Below are 22,311 nucleotides of genomic sequence, written 5' to 3' on the forward strand. Positions count from 1 at the left end.
AGTGCCATGGGATATTTTACATCCACCTGAGGGAGCAGATGGGGTTCAGTTCAACATCTCATCTGAAAGACGGAACCTCCGACAGTGCAGCACTCTCTCAGTTCAGCACTGAAGTGTCATTATGGATTATGTGCACAAGTCTCTGGAGTGTGATTTGAAGCCACAAACATCTGACTCAGGCAAGAGCGCTACCAACTGAGCCACAGCTGACATCTATCATTGACGCATGTGGATTGAATTCATACTGTGCAAAATTAGTAACGACCACACTAATGCCTTTGCATGAAATCCCTTTGTTTACCATTTAACAAAAATGATCTGTTAATATTGAGAGCTGTCCAGCAAAGATACATTTCTGGTGCATGGCACCAGGTGTGCAGTGCTTGGTCTATAACCTTGAATTTATGGGGAATAATAGCTGTTGGAATATTTTTGTGATTTGCCTGTAATTTCAGATGAAGAGCTTATTTTAAGGAGATACATGTAGAATATTATCTCCCATGTTATTTGATGTAATTTTACCAGCAGATATGGATCTCTTGAAATGTTAAATTGAGATGCTTTGTTAGGACGGAACACTGGATCTCCAAACTAATGGTTGAAAATCTCAGCTTTGGCTGATGTAAGCACAGCTACTTTGAGGATTTTAACTGAACTGCTTCATGGGAGAAGATAAGGAAGGGAAAAACTAATGGAACCCGTCCAATCCTGGCAAAATGTGCTCCTTCCCAAGGGACAAAATAATGACACAGATTGCAACTGGGGAGAAACAAACCCTTTTGTCGCCTTGCTTTCATGCAGTTGTACTTCTTCAGTAAAGCAGGAGAATCTGCACTATGGATTTTGGCAAGGTTGTCTATATCAGTAGCTCTGATAGAAGATAAGCTCTGTTAGGTGCAACAATACTTTGGAGTAGGATCATCAACTGTCATTGGGCACTTCGTCTTAAAGCTCAACTGAGAAGCTGCAAAGCTCAGCTTTGAGAGTGGTTAAATCTGAGTATCAGTCGAGGTTGACATTTTCAAATCTCAACTTTTGGAATTGTGTGGTGGGTGTCTTCTTCTTAGGCAGTCCCCCGGAGACGAGGATGACTTGCTTCCACACTAATACGAGTTCTCGGTGACTGATGAGACTAATGCGGGACCTACAGTCTCTGTCACAGGTGGGGCAGACGGTGGTTGGAGGGACGGGTGGGTGGGGTGCTGGATTTGTCGTACACTCCTTCCGCTGTTTGTACTTGGCTTCCGCGTGCTCCCGGCGAAGAGACTCGAGGTGTTCGCCGCCTTCCCGGGTGCTTCTCCTCCACTTTGAGCGGTCTTGGGCCAGGGATTTCCAGGTGTCGGTGGGGATGCTACATTTTTCAAGGAGACTTTGAGGGTGTCCTTGAAGTATTTTCTCTGCCCACCTGGAACTCACTTGCCGTGACGTAGCTCGGAGTAGGGTGCTTGTTTTGGGAGTCTCATATTGGACTTGTGGACAATGTGGCCTGTCCATTGGAGCTGATCGAGTGTGGTCAGTGCCTCAATGCTGGGGATGTTGGCCTGAGCGAGAACACTGACGTTGGTGTGCCTATCCTGCCAATGGATTTGCAGGATCTTGCAGATGCAGCGCTGGTGGTATTTCTCCAGTGCTTTAAGGTGCCTACTGTACATAGTCCACATTTTGAGATCCTGGTCTTCGAACACTCTTTTCCTCAGGTGACCGAAGGCTGCATTGGCACACTGAAGGTGGTGTTGGACTTCGTCATCGATGTCTGTCCTTGCTGTGATAGTAGGCTCCCAAGATATGGAAAATGGTCCACATTGTCCAAGGTCTCATCGTGGATCTTGATAACCGGGGAGCATTATTGTCTGGCAGGGGCAGGTTGGTGGAGGATCTTAGTCTTACTGATGTTTAATGTAAGACCCAGACTCTCGCACGTTTCAGTGAAGGTGTCCACGATCGTTTGGAGTTCGGACTCCGAGTGCGCACAAACGCATGCGTCATTTGCATATTGTAATTCAATGACAGAGGTTGGGACAACCTTGGATCTGGCCTGGAGGCGTCGAAGGTTGAACAATTTCTCGCTTGACCATGGATTAACCCCACTCCAGCGGGGAGATGAAGCATTGCAGCGAGGAAGATTGAGAAGAGCATTGGTGCAATGACAGAGCCTTGCTTGACCCCGGTCTACACTTGTATTGGGTCTGTGGTGGATCCGTTGGTAAGAATCAGGGCTTGCATGATTGCGGGTAGAAAAAGTGCCGGAGATCCAGCAACTTGCCGACAGTCACGATGTGCATGGATTTTTTAGCGCAGTTAAGACCACCTACGGCCCAAGCACTCCACTGAGAGCCAAGAACGGAGAGGTGCTCATCAAGGACAGAGAGGCAGTCAGTGGCCACTGGAAGGAGCATTTCGAGGACCTCCTCACCGAGACTCTATCTTTGACGTGAGTGTCTTTGACTCCATCCCACAGCATGTTACCGGCACCACCTCGGCACAATCCCAGCCCGGCACGAGGTTGAAAAGGCCATCCAACAACTGAAGAACAACAAGGCCTCAGGAGCAGATGGAAACCCCACCGAAGTACTAAAGTATGGTGGAGAAGCACTATTGGCGTGAATTCATTACATCATCTCTCTTATTTGGAAGGAGAAGAATATGCCAGGAGATCTCAGAGACGCAGTAATCATGACCATCTTCAAGAAAGGTGACAAGTCTGACTGCGGTAATTACAGAGGAGTTTCCCTGCTGTCTGCCACAGGGAAAATCATCACAAGAATCCTCCTCAGTCACCTTCTCCCAGTGGCTGAAGAGCTCCTCCCAAAGTCACAATGTGGATTCCGCCCACTAAGGGGAACAACGGACGTGATCTTCACCGTGCGACAAATCCAAGAAAAGTGTAGGCAGTGGCATCAACCTCTGTACATGGCCTTCTTTTTCCTCGCAAAGGTCTTCAACTCTGTCAACCATGAAAGATTATGGAGCGTCCTTCTCAAATTCGGGTGTCCTCCAATATTTGTCAACATCCTCTGCCTGCTTCACGAAGTGGGGTTGGAGGCTTTTCAAAGATCACGGGAGAGAACTTTGGGCCATTGTTTACAGCCCCTGCCATTAACTCCACTCATAGAATCATAGCTATTTACAACACAGAAGGAGGCCATTCGGCCCATCGTGTCCATGCTGGCCAACAAAGAGCTACCCATATTAATCCCACTTTCCAGTCCTTGGTCCGCGGCCTTGTAGGTTACGACACTTCAAGTGCGTATCCAGGTGCTTTTTAAATGTGGTTAGGGTTTCTGCCTCTACCATCCTCTCAGGCAGCGAGTTCCAGACCCCCACCACCCTCTGGATGAAAACATTTCTCCTCAAATCGCCTCTAAACCTCCTACCAATTACTTTAAATCTATGCCCCCTGGTTGTTGACCCCTCTACTAAGGGAAATAAGTCTTTCCTATCCACTCTATCCAGGCCCCTCATAATTTTATACACCAATCAGGTCTCCCCTCAGCCTCCTCTGTTCCAAAGAAAATGACCCCAGCCTATCCAATCTTTCCTCATAGCTAAAATTCTCCAGTCCAGGCAACATCCTCATAAGTCTCCTCTGTACCCTCTCTCGTGCAATCACATCTTTCCTGTAATGTGCTGACCAGAACTGCACGCAGTACTCCATCTGTGGCCTAACTAGTATTTTATACAGTTCAAGCATAACTACCCTGCTCTTGTATTCTATGCCTCGGCTAATAAAGGCAAGTATTCCATATGCCTTCTTAACCACCTTATCTACCTTTCCTGCAGGCTTGAAGGGCCGAATGGCCTACTCCTGCACCTATTTTCTATGTTTCTTTAGGGATATGTGGACATGCACTCCAAAATCTCTCTGTTCCTCAACACTTCTCAGTGTCCTATCATTTAATGTGTATTCCCTTGCCTTGTTAGCCCTCCCCAAATGCATTACCTCACACCTCTCTGGATTGAATTCCATTTGCCACTGTTCTGTCCACCTGACCAGTACATTGATATCTTCCTGCAGTCTGCAGCTTTCTTCTTCATTCTCAACCATGGCCAGTTGTTGTATCATCTGCAAACTTCTTAATCATACCCATTACATTCAGGTCTAAATTACCGATATATGCCACCTGCTCAAAAACTTCAATCAATTTAGTCAGACACGACCTTCCCTTAACAAATCCATGCTGACTGTCCTTCATTAATCCATGTCTTTCTAAATGAAGATTTATTCTGTCCCTCAGAATTTTGTCCAACAATTTGCCCATCACCGAGGTAAGGCTGACTGGTCTACAATTACTCGGTCTATCCCTTTCTCCCTTTTTAAACAATGGTGCAACGTTAGCAGTCCTCCAGTCCTGTGGCACCACACCTGCAGCCAGAGAGGATTGGAAAATGATAGTCAGAGCCTCTGCTATTTCCTCTTCTGCTTCTCTTAACAGCCTGGGATACATTTCATCCGGGCCTGGGGATTTATGCACTTTCAAAGCTGCTAAACCCCTTAATACTTCCTCTCTCTCTATGTTTATTTCATCTAATATTTCACACACCTCCTCCCTGATTGCAATGTCTGCATTTGTGATCTTTTGTGATAATATCTAATAGCTATAATATCATACTCCCACATGTCTATTTGTGCCCTCAGCTCATCTGCCTTATTCCCTAGATTCCTTGTATTAAAGTATATGCCATTTCGCACTCCTTTGTTGTCTATTTTCTAGCCTTTGTTTCCTCTGCCTTCTAAACTCGCTTACTAATTTTCTGCCTTCCGATTCCAACTTTGCTTCTCTCCCTTCTGAATCTACTCTCGGGTTCCCATCCCCCTGCCAAGCTAGTTTAAACCCTCCCCAACAGCACTAGCAACGCCCCCCCCCCCCCCCGGCTCCACACCCGCTGCGAGGATATTGGTCCTGGCTCTGTTGAAGTGCAACCCATCTGGCTTGTACAGGTCCAACCTCCCCCAGAAATGGTCCCAGTGCTTCAGGAATCTAAAGCCCTCCCTCCTGCACCATCTCTCCAGCCACGCATTCATCTGCTCTGCTCCAACCCCTTATTAGCCACATGCTCAGGCTGAACCAGACTGTGTGAAACTTTTACATCCCCTTCAAACCCAAGCTGAGCTTCAAACCCCACATTTTATCCATCGCAAAGACCGGTTGCTTCCACTTCAGCTACACTGCATACCACTGTCTCTACCTCACCTCGAGTGCCACCAAAACCCTATTGATGCTTTTGCCACCTCTAGGTCCTCCTTGCCAACCTTCAATTCCTACCCTCCATGAATTCCAATTTTTTCACATTTCTGTTTTCTGTACTCTGCCTTGCACTAAGTCCCATTTGCCTTTCACCTCTCTCATGGTTGACATGCACGCTCCCTGTGCCTCAACACATTGAAGTTAACATCCTTTTCCTCATCTTCAAACCCCTCCACAGCTTCACCCCACCCTACATCTGCAGCCTCCTCCTGCCTTTTGTGCCCTCTAGTTTTCTGACTTCTAGGCATCCTAGAAATAGGAAGAGGCCATTCAGCCCCTTGAGCCTATTCCACCCTTTAATTAGATCATGGCTGATCTGTATCTTCACTCCATTTACCTGCCTTGGTTCCATATACCTTAATACCCTTACCTAACAAAAAATCTATCAAGCTCAGTTTTGAAACTTTCAATTGACCCCCAGCCTCAATATTGTTTTGGGGAGAGAGTTCCAGATTCCCACTACTCATTGTGTGAAGAAGTGCTTCCTGACATCATCCCTGAACAGCCTGGCTCTAATTTTAAGGTTATGCCCCTTGTTCTGGACTGCCCCACCAGAGAGAATAGTTTCTCTCGATCTACCCCATCAACTCCTTTAATCATCTTAAACACCTCAATTGGATCACCATTTAATCTTCTACACTCGAGGGAATACAAGCCTGGTCTATGCAACCTGTCCTTATAATTGAACCCTTTTAGCCCCGGTATCAGTCTGGTGAATCTATGCTGCACCTCCTCCAAGCCCAATATATCCTTCCTGAGATGCAGTGCCCAGAACTGAACGCTGTATCCAGACAGGGTCTGACCAGGGCTTCATATAACTGTAACATAACTTCCACTCCTTTGTATTCCAGTCCCCTTAAGATAAAGACCAACAGTCCTTTCGTCTGTTAAATTATTTTTTGTACATGTCCCTTTTTTTTAGTGATTCCTATATATGGATCCCTAAATCTCTCTGCTCCTCCACAGTTAATAGCTTCTCTATTTAGAATATACTCTGACCTATCTATCTTGGGTCCATAGTGGATGACCTTGCACTCCCCCACATCGAACTCCATCTGCCACAGTTTTGCCCACTCACTTAATCTATCAATGTCCCTTTGCAACATTTTGCTCCCATCTACACTATTTACTGTGCCACCTAACTTAGTGTCATCAGTAAGCTTGGACATACACTCACTATTCCTTCATCTAAGTCATTGATAAATATAGTGAAAAGCTGAGTTCCCAGCACAGACCCCTGGGGGACACCGCTAGTCACATCCTGTTAATTGGAGTACATACCCATTATCCCTACTCTCTGTCTCCTACCCAATTCCATATCCGTGTCAATAGGTTGCCTCCAATTCCATACATTTTTATTTTTGCTAACAGTCTCTTGTATCAAATGTCTTCTGGAAATCCATAGAAATAACATCCGTAGACACTCCCTTATCTACCATATTAGTTACCTCCTCAGAAAATTCAACTGCTCAGGTAGACATGCCTTAATTTTTACAAATACATGTTGGCTTTCTCCCATCAGTTCATATTTCTCCAAGTGCTCAATCACTTTGGGGCAGAAATTGATCAATTTACAGGACTGCCGCCCACTGCCGCCGACATCCCTCTGCTCGAACCGCCCAGTGCCACTTTCGACGCGGGCGGGAGGGGAGAGCCGCGGAGAAGTGCCCGCCGACGTCAATGGACGCTCGATGTGCATAAGTAGACTCCTGCTTGCCGAGATGCCAGATTGGTGTGGGCGGGAGTCGGCATTGGTCAGTGGCAGGACGGTGGTGAACCGCTGCGTGGAGGCTGGTCTGTCCTCAACGGTAAGTGTCAAGATCCTGTAAAAAAGGTAAGTGGAATGTTTTAAATTATTTCTTTACAGGTACTTACCTGGATGGGGTCCCCTTATGGTCCTCAGATGTTAGTTTTTTTTATTGGTGATGATTTTTACTTTTACCTCTTCGACCCTCCGTGGGCCCGACTCCATCCTCGGCGGCACTTGGGCGGCAAGCGCCTCTGCCGCTGAGAATGAGAGCTCCCGTCGACTGCCGCCCAGATTGGCGGCGTACGTCGCTCGTTTGCCCCTCGGCGATGAAAACCCCGCCGAAAGTACCGTTCCAATGACAGATTCTAGCAGCTACCCCACAACAGAACTTATATAACAGGTCTATAACTTCCTGGTTTCTCTCTCACCCTTCTTAAATAATAGTGACATTGGTAATTTTCCAATGCAATGCAAGGGGACAATTACTGAATCAAGACAGCTCATGAATCCTCAAGGCTTATTCGGGTGGACATAGATGTGCAGCATCAAGACAGAAGGTTTGGACTAACTCGGTGAAGATGTTGATTCTGTGATTAGTCTCAATCCTTTGATGACATTTAGTCAAACTTCTCTTCCATGCAACTCGAGACAGAAGCTGGTCTGATCTCCTTAGCAGAAGGTGAAAGAGAGTAGCATGCTATAGCAGTAGTTAGTGCCCCTGTGGCTTCTATGTCACAGGGCCCCATATTTACCCTCTGTCTCAGTCTTAGATGAGCCGCAATTTCCTCCCGTTGAGCATTGGGAAGACCAAAGCCCTCAACCCCCGCCACGAACTTTGCTTACTTGCCACTGATTCCATTTTCCTCCCCAGCCACTGTCCCGGGTTGAGCTAGATGATGTGCAACCTTGGTGGCCTATTCAATCCTGAGCTGAGTTTCCAACCCCATATTCCCGCCGTCACAATGACCGTCTACTTCTACCTCTGTAATATCACCCATCTCCACCCATGCCTCAGCCCATCTGCTGCTGAAGCCCTCATCCATGTCTTTGTCACCTGGAGTCTCGATTATTCCTGTGCTCTCCTGGTCAGCCTTCCATCTTCCACCCTCAATGATGAACTTCAGCTCATTCAAAACTCTGTTGTCTGTATTCTATCCTGCACCAAATCCCACTCACCCATGATTCCGGTGCTTGCTGACCTACGCTGGCTGCTAGTCTCCCAATGCATCCAATTTAAAATATTTATCCTTGTGGTTAAATCCCTTCGTGGCCTCATCCCTCTCTATCTCGAACTTCCTCCAGCCCTATATACCGCCATCCCCACCCCACCCCACCACCACCTTGCCAGAGTTCTGCATTCCTCTGACTCTGGATTCTTGTTCATTTCTCCACCCCATCCCTTTGCCCCATCGTTGTTGAAGGCTGATCCATGTACAAATATGGAGAATTCCTCAGATTGGTCTAACAAAAGAAGTTTACCTCCCTCACATTCTCTTTGTTAACCTGACCCTTGCGGACATTCAAGAATTTGACATGACCCCTGTTGTCAACCAGACCTAACTCCATGTTAGCTTGGCTCAGTTGGCAGCATGTTTGAGTCTGAATCAAATGTTTGTGGGTTTGAGCCCAATCCAGAACATAAGCTCCTAATATAGGCTGACCATTCAGTGTAGTGAGGTAGTGCTGCATTGTTGGAGTTGCCATCCTTTAGATGCAACTTTAAACTGAGATCATGTCTGCCTGTTCTGGTGTTCCAGGTTGATGTTTAAGTTCCCACGCATGATCTGAAGAAGAGCAGAGAATTCCGTTGGTGCTCGGATCAATATTCCTCCCTCAATCAACACCATAAAAAACCATGAATGGATCATAATCTCATTGGTGTTTGTGGGATCTTGCTGTGTGCAGAATGGCTGCCACATTTACCTGCAGAACAACGGTCTTTGGATTTCAAAGTACTTCATTGTCAAGTGCTTTGAGATATTTGAGACATGGGAGAAGATGGTATATAAATGCAAGTCTTTAGTTCAGCCTTTGGAGATGGCGGACATGCTGAAACGAATGAAGTTAAAACGAAAATGTCAACCACTGTTGGTATGAATAGGCTGGCCATAAAGGGAGGATGAAATATTTTGTTTGAATTTCTAATCTTTTTTAAAACAAACCTTAAATGAGTATGTTTTCTTTCTCATGCATACCTGTAAGAAGATTATTTATACGGCTACCCTCTCCATATTAATGCTGACTGACTTTTTAACTGCTGTAACCGCATTCATTTCCGTTTTGCCAGCTGTCTCTGGTGGTTGGGTTGGGGGTCACGGAATGTGACTGGATTTGGGTTTTGTAGGCTCTTCGTTGGAAATGCCACTGCAAATTGGGCTGGAATCTGGTTGACCGTAGAGGTCAAGTTGGCATCAGGATTACCAAAGTCTTCATTCGAACTTCAATACACTCCATTGCTGAACAGGCGAACATTTTCGGATTTAAAAGGCATTTCATCAGCTTAACAGATACGAAGAGAAGATTATTGAAGGTTCAGGTCACATCTGGCAATGCCAGCAGATTTGAAAATCTGCACAACATTAGGAAAATGCCACATTCATGCAATTTTGAAACTTTTCTATCTAAAATGTAGGAAATGCTGGCTAATATCTCAGTTTCTACAACAGGAGGAAAATTATGGACCACACTTCATAAACACACCTTGAGGGTATTCCTGCAACTTATCTCTTACCAGCCAACCCTCTATCATTAACAACATTAATACAACAAGAGTTGGCAACTGAGCAACAAGGGTTCATTTGCCAGGCCTACATATGGCAAATTAATTTACTGATTAATATTCCTTTGCTCGCAAACAATGACACCTTAAAATGTACTTTCACACTATTCTTACCTTGTGTTGTGATTTACACAACCAGTAATTTTAAGGAAAGCTATTTCTGTGGGTGTCAGATTGTGAAATGTTCCATAGTGTTGTTCTGTAAAGAAACTTGAAAAATGTCTTGCAGGATTGGGGACCATCTTATACATGCTGAATACCAGCAGTGGTTCGAATGGTATCTTTAGGTATTTTAATTGTCATTCACTTGTTGTTTTCCCATTGATGTCATGCAGGGGCCAGGCATAGTTGTTTTACTGTGGGAGGTGTACCCAGATTAAATTGGCTTTCAGTTCTCTGGATCTTGCATGACTTATATTACCAAGTTCTTCTTGTTCATATGCTTAAGGTAGATAATCTGTCATTGGAAGATTCACTGTGATGTAATGCTGGATGGCAATATTGTGCAAACAATCTGCTGATATCACAATTGGATTGAAGAGCATGCTGGCTAAGTCATTGAGACATTGGAAGCACATCTTCAGCATGTTGACTGTACTTCCATCACCATTCAATTAGATCTGTGATTAGAAATATTTCCAGCATTCAATAGAATCATCGACCATGTGTTGAGACCATAGCCACTATCTTCCACCTGCTCACTCTGTAATCTCCCACAGTCTCTCTTATTGACTTCATTGATTGTGAAAAGCTTTGGTGCCAGCCAATATCCTTGACTGGAAATAAGTCATTTTCCTGATGTTGTAAGTCTGCCTAACCACAAATTCTTCTGAGGAAATGTAGATGTAAATGAAACATGTATCAAAATTGAAACCTTTTGAGCGCTCCCAGTTATGATAACTATTTTCCTGCTTTTAAGGTTAGATTCTGTGTGGAATATAGAACATTAATTGTTGTGAAACTAAAGTGCTTTTTAAGACTGACTTCGAAAGTAGTCCTGATGATGTTATTCCCTATTTAAAGTGGCAGGCCTGTCACTAATAATTTCCTGTCACATAAGAAGTTAAAGAAACAGACTAATAGAGAGTGTCAAGCTGTTTGCAGAAGTCCACTGTGAATGCTTTTGTTATCAATGTATTTGGAAGAAGTTTTAACGCAGTTTCATATGAAGATAAACACTTTAGAACATAATCAATGAAAAAGTTGATGAAAGTTTATGTTTGTGACGTTTCATTCTGTTACTGTGACTCTTACCCTTATGGTAACACAGCAGCAATAGCACATTAATGACCTTTCACCCTTTCGTTTATTTATAGTTCATTTTTTATATTTATTTCTTTTGCAAGCCATTGCTCATATATTTTAGTTTTTGTGGTTCAGCTATCTCCACTACCAAGTTGTCCTGAACCCAGAATGCTACCAGGATGCACAAGGGAGCATACATCTCCTTTCTGTCTTTTCCCTCAGTCCTTCAGAGAGACACAATATCCTCTACTCAACTTGTCTTCGGTTGGGAAGTAAACAGATTAGGGATCAAACCTACATTTTCCCCTTGCTGTAGAGGAAGACTCACTTTGGTGCTATGTCGAACAAAGTCAAAACCCATTTATATAGAATGCGAATACAATTTTGTTGCACAAAAAATCTTCAATGTTCCAATGTCAGCACTCTTTCCAATGAGATAAGATGGTTCCCTATAGAAGAAGGAGTAAAGCACTGGGCGAGCTCTCCACCCTGGATTAGACTTCAGTACCTCATGGTGCTTGATTTGAAAGCTGAATTGGCAGAGATCCTGACACGAGTTATTACCCTCCCACTTGAATGGAGAATGGTGTATGATACAAGAAGAGGACTCATTCATGAAAACAATTGCATCCCATACTACTTGAAGTGAGAGTCTCAACTATTTCACGACAGCTATTACTGAAATTTTAAGATGAAGGTTCACCCTAACCAAAAATGTAGATTTGTATTAATACAAAATGTAGACTTTCACAATGTACAGTTATGGAAACTAAATACTATACTCAACCTGTTACTTTTATTTCAGCCAATGTCCTGAAGGATTCATGTGCATGAAAGCAGGAAGGAATCCTAACTATGGGTACACTAGCTTCGATACATTTGGCTGGGCCTTTCTGACCTTGTTTCGACTCATGACACAGGACTTCTGGGAAAATTTGTACCAACTGGTAAGTGAAGATTTTATTCTTGCAAGTATGTTTAGGTGATCAAATATCTCGTTAGCTCACATATAGGCCGCAGCTTTTGAGCAAAATATCAGTTTGAGTTTGGTGCATAGTCTGCATGCAAGATGATAATTATTTTTCCTTGAGGACAAGGTTCATGTTTGGGATGTGGGCTAAATACACAGTGATATGGTCATTCATTGTAAATGTAATTCATGTTCTCCAGGTTATTAGACAATTTCAATTTTGGTTTTGCATTTCTTTCACGAAGATCAGTTTGCATTATCTCAATGCAACATGCTTTGACAATATTTTTGGAACAGGACAGTGTGTTGGGTATGAGAGGGTATTTTCTGAATAAAGTAGAGTATTTCCTCTGATAAATGTATTACAGAAAAGAAATCTGAAGAAAATAACTAACTTGCTAGGAGTGAATCATGGTTTAAATTTTTTTTAATGTCTTATTCTTTGTGCCCACCCTTCTCTCTATTATCCAATGTTGCTCTCTGCAATTTCTTTGCTCTTATGCTATCACTACAACAAATTTATCTGCATCCTGCACCCAATCAGAGGTTACTCAATACTGTTGTCTTTAATATATGTATTTTTTAAAACACTGCCATTCCTTTATGCTCTTTTATGTGTTACACCGAGCACATTTCAGAAATTGACCAGCAATTTAGATTTCAACACTCAATACTACCATTTTTGATGCTATTTTATCTTGTGGTGCCACCATTTTGGCGATGTTGGTATGTTTTATAAACCTTATAAACAGAGATTTGGCTGCATTTAACAACAACTTGAATTTTTATAGTGCCTTTAATGTAGAACAAAGCGCTTCTCAAAGGCATAATCAAAAAATGGAACGAAGGAGCTATGAGAGATGACAGTCAGAGGTTGCATTTTAAGGAGGATTTTTTAAAAGGACTGGGATGTGTAGTGGTGGAGGAGTTTAGGGAGGGAATTTCAGAACATGAGGCCTAGGACGGCCACGAATAGCAGAGCGAAGGGAGACATATAGGAATTCCCGCATAGATAAAGAATGTGGAAGAGCTTCAAAATGAAATGGTGTTGAAAAAAAATTAATGGGATGAAGAGTTAAAAAAAAAGTCAGCATCTGAGCCTGCTAACTTTTCCAGTGAGGAGATAGCATGGCACACGCCACAATTTTCCAAATATCTTTGGAAATGGGAATTCTGCCAAAGGACTAGAAAGTGGCAGATGGTGCACTCCTTTCAAAAAAATGAAAGGGATAAGCCATGAAATTTATAAACGAGATGGTCTTGTCTCAATTGTGAATACACTTTTAGATTCCCAATATAGTTGGGGATGAAATTAGGAACGTTTAAAAACGCATGGTTTAATCGGGGTCAGTCAGCGTGGATTTGCAAAGGTCAGGTCGTACTTGGCTAATTTATTTGAATTTTGGAGAGTGTATTCATAAAATGAATGCAATTGATGTTTTATATATGGAAATGAATGAAGCATTTGATAGTGCCAAATAAGGGACTCGGTATGAAGATTGAGACAGAAGGTTATAAAAGGAAATATATAAACATGGATGGAGAGATGTCTGGGGGACGGTTAACAGGGGATGTTTTTTCAGATTGGTAGGATGTGGGTAATGGTGTGCCCTAAGATCTGTGTTGGGACCCTTCATATTTTCTGTTTATACATAATTTAGACAGACGTGAAAAGAAGTTTGCTAATGACAGCAAATTAGAGGACATGCAAACTGTGAGGAGAATGCAAGTGATTGCAGGAGGACATAGACTGGTAGAAGAGTGGGCAGATGCAGAGAGAGGTGGAAACGATAGTTTGGCTGCAGCTTGGAATGTTTTGGACATTCATTATAAGGATATAAAAACAATGGGAAAGGTGCAATGTAGACTCAGCAGGATGTTACCAGGAAAGAGAAATTTAATAGAAATTGGGGCTTTTATCACTCACGTTGAAAAGATTAGGGCCTGAAATTGGTGAACTTACCGCCCACTGCCACCGACAGTCCTCTGCTCGAACCGCCCAGTGCCACTTTCGACGTGGCCTGGAGCGGGCGGGAGGGGAGAGCCGCCGGGAAGCACCCGGCGACGTCAGCGGACGGCCGAGTCGCGCAGCTGAGCTCCCGCCCGCCGAGCTGCGATATCGATGCGGGCGGGAATCGGCGGCAGAACGGGGGCGGGCCGCTGGCTGGAGGCTGGCCCGTCCCCGACGGTAGGTAAGAAGATGGGGGAAAAAAAGGTTTGTGAACATTTTTGTTCATGATTTCTTTACAGGAACTGACCTGGATGGGGTCCCCTGAAGGTCTTCAGATGCTTTTGCTTTCCAGCTCTTCGACCCTCCGTGGGCCCGACTCCATCCTCGGCAGCACTTGGGCGGCAAGCGCCTCTGCCGCCGAGAATGAGAGCTCCCGCCGGCTGCCGCCCAGGTTGGCGGCGTGCGTCACTAATCTGCCGCCCGCCAACCTTCGAGGGGCCTTGGTGATGAAAACCCCGCCAAAAGTACTGTCGGGGACCTCGGCGGCCATCAGCGGTCCTTCGGGCGGCACTTGGGCGGGCGGGGGCCTTCACCAAATTCAGGCCCTAATAAGTGATGACTTAAGTGAACTCTTCAATATGATGAAGGATTATGAATGGTGATCGATTGTTTCCATCAGGTTGTGAGTTAATGAGCGGGCACAAATGTAAGATCATCACAAAACAAATGAAAGCAAAGCTCAGAAAAACATTATTTACGTAGAGTATGGTTAGAACGTGGAAATCATTGTTGAATCAGAGTTCAGAAGTTCTAAAATGTTTTAATTACCTCCAATCGACCCATCGAGTCTTATCCTCCTATCGAGGTAATTTTCAACTTCGCTGGGAGCGAAAAACTGTCAGTAGTGGATGAGCCGCCCTTCAGACACGCTGCCTGGTTTTTCGTTCCAATGGAAAGGAAAATCTGGCAAGCGTATATAATGGGCAGCCTATCCACTACCACTTTACGCTCCCGCTAAAGTTGAAAATTGACCCCGATGTTTCTTTAATGTTGGTGAAACCACTTTAGAATATGTATGGAACAATCACAGCTATGCTAAGGATTCTGAATAAGAACCACTGGTCCTTTGAGTTGCATTCTGGACATACATGCTATTGCCCACTTCCTTGGACCGTGAGGGATCATTGGCCGCACCACTCCTCCAACCATGAACTAGTACGGATCCAATGGATGCATCACCACGACAATGACACGTCCTCAACTGTAGCATACTAGATTACCAAAGATGGAGATAGGAGTTGGTTTCCTCCCAACACAGATTCACAGACACATACATATACAACTGATGGGTAGTAATCAGTTGTGTTATTTTTCCTGTAATTTTGCTTTAAAATACATTTGTTTTGGCTCTAACTTGAGGTGATGGTCTTTGCTCGCCACCAGCTGTTCCAGTTGGATAACTAAAATGGTGGTATTAAAAGTGCCAGTGTGAATGAATTATTTAACTGGAACCCCATGTTGTAATGAAGTGGGCCCCGTTTTCTCTCTTCAAATCAACGACATGCAAATTCAATACAGTTTAAAATAAAAAGACTATTTTAAGAGCTTACATATTTCTAATGCAGCAAATGCTAGATCAATCAGCACAATGTAATGTTCGCCTGTGTTGGTAGACATTTTAAAACTCCATCAATGTGTCAGGACTGGATTTAAATTGAATATTCTATTGTAATGTAAAAAAATTACCAAGAAAAAGTTATTTCCGCTGTCTATTCGGGGTCCCACAGCTCATTCACAGCTTTCAATCCCAGGAGAAAATATGCATCGAAGTTTCACATTTTGACTGAAAATCAAATAAGGAGACTGATGTGGACACAGGTTGACACCTGACCATTAATGAACTCGGACACTTAGGGGCCGAAATTGCCCCTCTGAGAAAGGCTCGTTAGCGCTAACGGGGCTCTAACAGGTTTTCACCTGGGCGCGGTGGCTAGAGTGCCCCCCCCACGGAATTGCCCCCGGTGCTCGGCGCGTGCCAACCCCTTTGTGCACCGTGGGAGAAATTGCCCCGCAGGACGCGAGGTTGGCGCGGGGTAATGCCAGCGACAGCTTCGCGGTGGCTGGGGCGCCTCGGCTGCCCTTAAAGGGGAGGTGGTAGCGCCACCGCCATCTTTTCTGTGCGTCGGCCCACCAATGGTAGCCGCTGGTGCGTTCGGGCCGCCAACATGTAGCCCGGCACCCCCTCTTGGGTACCAGGCCCCTGGCCCGGCCGACACCCTCCCTGGTGGCCCAGTGGGTGCCACTAAAGCGGTCGCAGAGTTCACAGCTGCTCTTCCCGCCCTGCAAACGCCCCGTTACCAGCACACAACATTTTTTGCCTCTAAACCCAATTCCGGAACATTTAGCGGCCGGTCTCGCCGGGTGCTAAATTTTCTTTTAATTCGAACTGTTTGCCCCAAACCCAGCTCGGAGCAATTCCAACCCCTTACTTTCCAGAGATCTCACACAAACTCATCAGGATAAAAAGGACAGTGAACATACAGAGTGACCATTATAACCGGACTCGCTTAATTCAATCAGTATAATTTGTCCTTGTGTAATAATATCTACAATGAAAATTCCATGCTTTGCCATATTGGTGGGTTATATTCCTTGACTTAATCAAAATAACTCCGAACTAAAATAGCTCCTGCAAGCTACTCCTCATCCTGGCCAAAGCTTGCCCTCACAGCTTTCTCTTTATAAAAAATCTGACTGACTTTCAAGCCTTTGCTGGAATTATGAAGCAACTGATCTCAGCTAGGTCAGCAATTAAGAAAATAAGTACATAAGAACATAAGAAATAGGAGCAGGAATAGGCCATACGGCCCATCAAGCCTGCTCCGCCATTTAATACGATCATGGCTGATCCGATCATGGACTCAGCTCCACTTCCCTACATGCTCTCCATACCCCCTTATCTCCTTATCGTTTAAGCAACTGTCTATTTCTGTCTTAAATATATTCAATGTCCCAGCTTCCACAGTTCTCTGAGGCAGCAAATTCCACAGATTTACAACCCTCTGAGAGAAAAAATTCCTCCTCATCTCAGTTTTAAATGGGCGGCCCCTTATTCTAAGCTCATGCCTTCTAGTTCGAGTCTCCCCTATCAGTGGAAACATCCTCTCTGCATCCACCTTGTCAAGCCCCCTCATAATCTTATACGTTTCGATAAGATCACCTCTCATTCTTCTGAATTCCAATGAGTAGAGGCTCAACCTACTTAACCTTTCCTCATAAGTCAACCCCCTCATCCCCAGAATCAACCTAGTGTACCTTCTCTGAACTTCCTCCAAAGCAAGTATATCCTTTCTTAAATCTGGAAACCAAAACTGCACGTAGTATTCCAGGTGTGGCCTCACCAATACCCTGTGCAACTGTAGCAAGACTTCCCTGCTTTTATACTCCATCCCCTTTGCAATAAAGGCCAAGATTCCATTGGCCTTCCTGATCACTTGCTGTACTTGCATACTATCCTTTTGTGTTTCATACACAAGTACCCCCAGGTCCCGCTGTACTGCAGCACTTTGCAATCTTTCTCCATTTAAATAATAACTTGCTTTTTGATTTTTTTTTTCTCGCAAAGTGCATGACCTCACACTTTCCAACATTATACTCCATCTGCCAAATTTTTGCCCACTCACTTAGCCTGTCTATGTCCTTTTGCAGATTTTTTGTGACCTTCTCACACATTGCTTTTCCTCCTATCTTTGTATCGTCAGCAAACTTGGCTACGTTACACTCGGTCCCTTCATCCAAGCCGTTAATATAGATTGTAAATAGTTGGGGTCCCAGCACTGATCCCTGTATCACCCCACTAGTTACTGATTGCGAACCCGAGAATGAACCATTTATCCTTATTCTCTGTTTTCTGTTAGTTAGCCAATCCTCTATCCATGCTAATATATTACCCACAACCCCGTGAACTTTTATCTTGTGCGGTAACCTTTTATGTGGCACCTTGTCAAATGCCTTCTGGAAGTCCAAATACACCACATCCACTGGTTCCCCTTTATCCATCCTGTTCGTTACATCCTCAAAGAATTCCAGAAAATTTGTCAAACATGACTTCCCCTTCATAAATCCATGCTGATTCTGCCTGACCAAATTATGCTTTTCCAAATGTCCTGCTACTGCTTCTTTAATAATGGACTCGAACATCTTCCCAACCACAGATATTGGGCTAACTGGTCTATAGTTTCCTGCTTTTTGTCTGCCTCTTTTTTTTAAATAGGGGCGTTACATTTGCAGTTTTCCAATCTGCTGGGACCTCCCCAGAATCCAGGGAATTTTGGTAAATTACAACCAATGCATCCACTGTCCCTGCCGCTACTTCTCTTAAGACCCTAGTATGCAAGCCGTCAGGTCCAGGGGATTTATCTCCCAATTGGGAGGCTACAATTGGCCACTTGACCAGGGAGAGGGAAAATCAGCCAGAGTTCTCGCTCCTGATCGGCCTGTCACAATCCCGGCTGGAAGTGTGTGTGTGAGAGCATTGAGCGAGGACACGATCAGGCTTGGCTGTGATGCAGCCTGCTGGTACTCTGTCTGGGCTTTTGTATGAATAATGGCCACTTGAGTGAAACACTGGAAGCTGCTCATCAAACCAACACCCCCCGCAAAAAGCCAACATCTTCAGGAGATTGTGCGGAAGGGAGAAAATTGGGAAGGAAATCTCTGTTTGGGAGAGAAAATAAATTCTGCAGCTGTGAATACCAACTTGATTCTTACTGATTAAATGCATCGTAATTGTCATTGGAATTGTTCATTTCTGGCACTTGGCTCATTCTGAGTAACATCCATTGGCCAACTGTGTCTAAAATAGCAGTTCCGTTCCTGGCAGCAATTCTGACCTTCAACCTGCTCCTGCAGCACACTACCAATCTGCTGCTACTTTCCTTCCATGGCCCATGGCCAGCAACAGAGCTTGTGTTCAAACAGACCTGGAAAATTGGAACATTTCCCAGAAGGTTTACAGCAAAATGAAAACATACAATTTCAAGATAGATAGGACAAAAATATGATTTTTTTTTTGAAAAACAGACGCTGATGACTGCTTACCCATAATTTGCAAGAGTTCTGTAACCGGTCTGTTCCTTGGTAAACAATGGAACAGGGCTTCCAGACTAATTACCAACTTATAGGGAACATTTTAATATTAGTTTTAATATTCAGAGCAAAATCTTAAATATGTGCATAAAGAATACAGGGAGATATGTAATGTATGAAGAATGGGTTTGCAATTTTGATACAAATGACACACAGAGTAAATCTTTCCCCAAGGAAAATAAACGAAGGAAAGGCCATTCAGCCCGTTCCTTCCACAGTCCTGGTGAAATGTACCCTATCGTGGGTCTATTTACTTTCCAGAGAAAAAGTTCTACTTGATTATTTCCTGATTCCCAAAGTTAATTGAGCAAAATTGCAGAATTTTCATCCATCAACACACTTCCACTATTCAACCATAGTCTGCTGTACTTCACAGATGACACGCAGATATCTGTCCAGCTCCTTTTTAAAGGATTTAACACATTTGTATAAAAATCCTCTGTTCCTATTTTAGCAAAGGATTAACCCATTTAATTTGAGCAATTGATCTCAAAATTTCAGTAAATCTCACTAAAAGTGTTCAAGAGATCGGGACACATTTTTGAGAGCATATAATCATTACATATGATATGTAGTGTAGGCTAATACCTGGGGGCCGAAATTCAGGGTGTCCGAGAGACCCATTATTGCCCGTTTCCTGCGGCGGTGCGGCGGGATCCTGTGGCCGTCGTATTATCATCAAATGGCCGCCCCGACCCAAATTCGGGTCGGGGATTTTTCGGCCTGGTCCCGATGCCGCCGCGATCCTGATGACCGCCACAAGCGCATCATCAGAACGCACACCACCGCTCTCCCTCACCTGAAAAATTAGCCGCCCAAAATTCACCCAGAAAGATCCATCCCCATCGCACAGTGCCCCCGACAGCTTTCTACGTCTGTGCACCTTGTCCCCAATGAGTGTGGCCCGGCAGTGCGGCGGCCCTTCAAGGGGAGGGCCCACTGCCACGGCCGCCGCGTATTTATTTTTGCCGGCTGACTTCCCGATCGGCCGGCAAGATAGTGCCCACAGGTTCGGCCAGGCCGCCAACAGGCAGCCTGGCACCCCCTCTTGGGTGCCCAGTGGCCGAAGATGAAAACTGACAGATTCTCTCCCCTTTAACGGAGGGAGAGAGTGTGGCGACGCACACGCGCTGTGATGTCGCCACCACTGAGTGACAGCGGCACAGTCCCGGTCCCGACCCAAATTCAGCCCCTTGCTGTCGATCTCCCACCCCCACCATGACCGACTTCTGATGGGACTTTGAAAAAATGTCAAAGTCCCGAAAATCGATCTCCCGGCCGTCTCCGATATCCCAGCGGTAAAACCAGTTCGGATCCTCATAGGTGCGTCAGCTTTCTGATGTACCTGAATTTAGCCCCCCTGGTATATGGTTAGTGTCAGCAATACTGTGTGGTATTGACTATGGGCAGTCAAACTTGGTGAACCAGAAAATCCAAGTCATTTTGATCCTGGCCAATGACCTCTGGCACTCGCCCCCACCGGTTTAGTGCTCCCAGTTTCATGTGATGGGACCGCGTATCAGTGTCCCCTGCAATATTTTCTGCCCATTAAAACCAATTTTCAAAATCTCTCTTCTTGTAACATTTTTATTTGGTGACATTCTATGTGCACCCACACAGTACCAACTCCCGGACCTCAGCACATAATACAGGCTGACAGTCCAGTGCAGTACTGAGGGAGTGCTGCACTGTTGGAAGCGTTACCCTTCAGATGAGATGTTAAACTAAGGCCGTGTCTGTTCAGCTGAACGTAAAGGATCCCGTGGCACTATTCAGAAAAGAGCAGGCGAGTTCTCCCAAACTCTCCGCCATTATTCCTCCCTCAATATACACTATCAAAAACAGATTTGCTGGACATTTATCTCATTGCTTTTTGTGGGATCTTAATGTATGCAAAATAGCCGCTACATTCGCCTACATAAATAATTCACTGAATATCAAGTGCTTTGAACTGTTATGAGATGTGATAAGGTTGCTATAAAAATGTTACTGACTTGAGTTTTTATATCTGGCATATGAGAACGGTAAAGCTGGTAGATGGGTATCACTATACATTAACATGTTTGACGGCTATATTACTCAAACTATATGTTCTATAAAGATTAAGTAAAAACAAATTGTGTCTTTTGCAGACATTAAGAGCAGCGGGGAAAACGTACATGATCTTTTTCATTCTTGTCATCTTCGTGGGTTCTTTTTACCTGGTGAATCTGATTCTGGCTGTTGTTGCCATGGCCTATGAGGAACAAAACCAAGCTACCCTGGAGGAAGCTGATCGGAAAGAACTGGAATTTAAGCAGATGCTGGAACAGCTAAAGAAACAGCAAGAGGATGCTCTGGTTTGTGACTTAAATCTTTATACAGGGTGGTGTCAGAATAGAACAGTCATGAGGTATTTGAGGTCAAACCATAAAAAAGAAAGAATTGCATCCATTCGGTAACTGTAGCACCATTGCAAATGTGTTCTTTCCAAATGGATTTACAATGTCGCTATGACCATTGCCGTTGTTCCCCCCAGTTAGAGCAAGTAGTTTGTTGCAGTGGGTAATTTTGTATTACAGGTTGAACCTCCTTTATCCAGAACTCCCTTATCCAGAACCACCTCTCGTCCAGACCCATTCCTGGCCACCGGGTGGCGCATGCGCAGAACTCCGACATGAACAAATTGAAGTCCTTCCTCGCTGCCGACTCCCACAATCGCTGGCCTGACCCCGTGATCCACCCCCCCGCCCCCTCCCCCACCACCACCCCATGATCTCCCTGCCGCACTCCCAGTCCCAAGCCAACCAGCCTTGCTATCCTCTTGCTCAGTCCCTGTACCATCCAATTTAACGTGACCACCCCTCGTCCGGAAAAATCCCTTATCCTGTACGGGCCAGGTCCCGAGAGTTCCGGATAAGGGAAGTTTAACCTGTACTCCTCTTCAATCAGAAACCAGCATATCTGCTGCCAACAGAACATTCATTATTTGCACCAGAAGTGGAGAAGCCCAATATAGTGGGACACGTGGCCTCATGGGCAAGATGTCTGTTCGATTAGTGTCACAAAAGACTGCAGGTTTGCCTCCTGTCATTGTTTCACTGGGTCAGCTCAGTCTGGTATTTTTTCTAGTTTGGTACATTCCTAATAAAGGACTGATTTTAAAAACAAATAGGGAAGGGGAGTAGAGTTCAATGTGCTATTTTCATAGAGGCAGCTTAAAAAAACTAGCTCGAGACAAGT

At 44.6% G+C, this 22,311-nt stretch overlaps 1 protein-coding gene across 1 annotated transcript in view; it reads left to right on the forward strand.

Moving 5' to 3' along the window:
- The window catches only part of LOC139240932 (sodium channel protein type 8 subunit alpha-like), a 291,960-nt gene that overhangs the window by 175,667 nt on the left and 93,982 nt on the right, over positions 1-22,311 (forward strand). Inside the window, exons 8-9 of the mRNA XM_070869475.1 lie at positions 11,826-11,967; positions 21,222-21,428. Coding sequence (XP_070725576.1) covers positions 11,826-11,967; positions 21,222-21,428 — 349 coding nt within the window. The remainder of the gene's footprint in view (positions 1-11,825; positions 11,968-21,221; positions 21,429-22,311) is intronic.

Source organism: Pristiophorus japonicus, chromosome X, assembly GCF_044704955.1.
Source record: "Pristiophorus japonicus isolate sPriJap1 chromosome X, sPriJap1.hap1, whole genome shotgun sequence".
In the NCBI taxonomy this organism is placed as follows: domain Eukaryota; kingdom Metazoa; phylum Chordata; class Chondrichthyes; family Pristiophoridae; genus Pristiophorus; species Pristiophorus japonicus.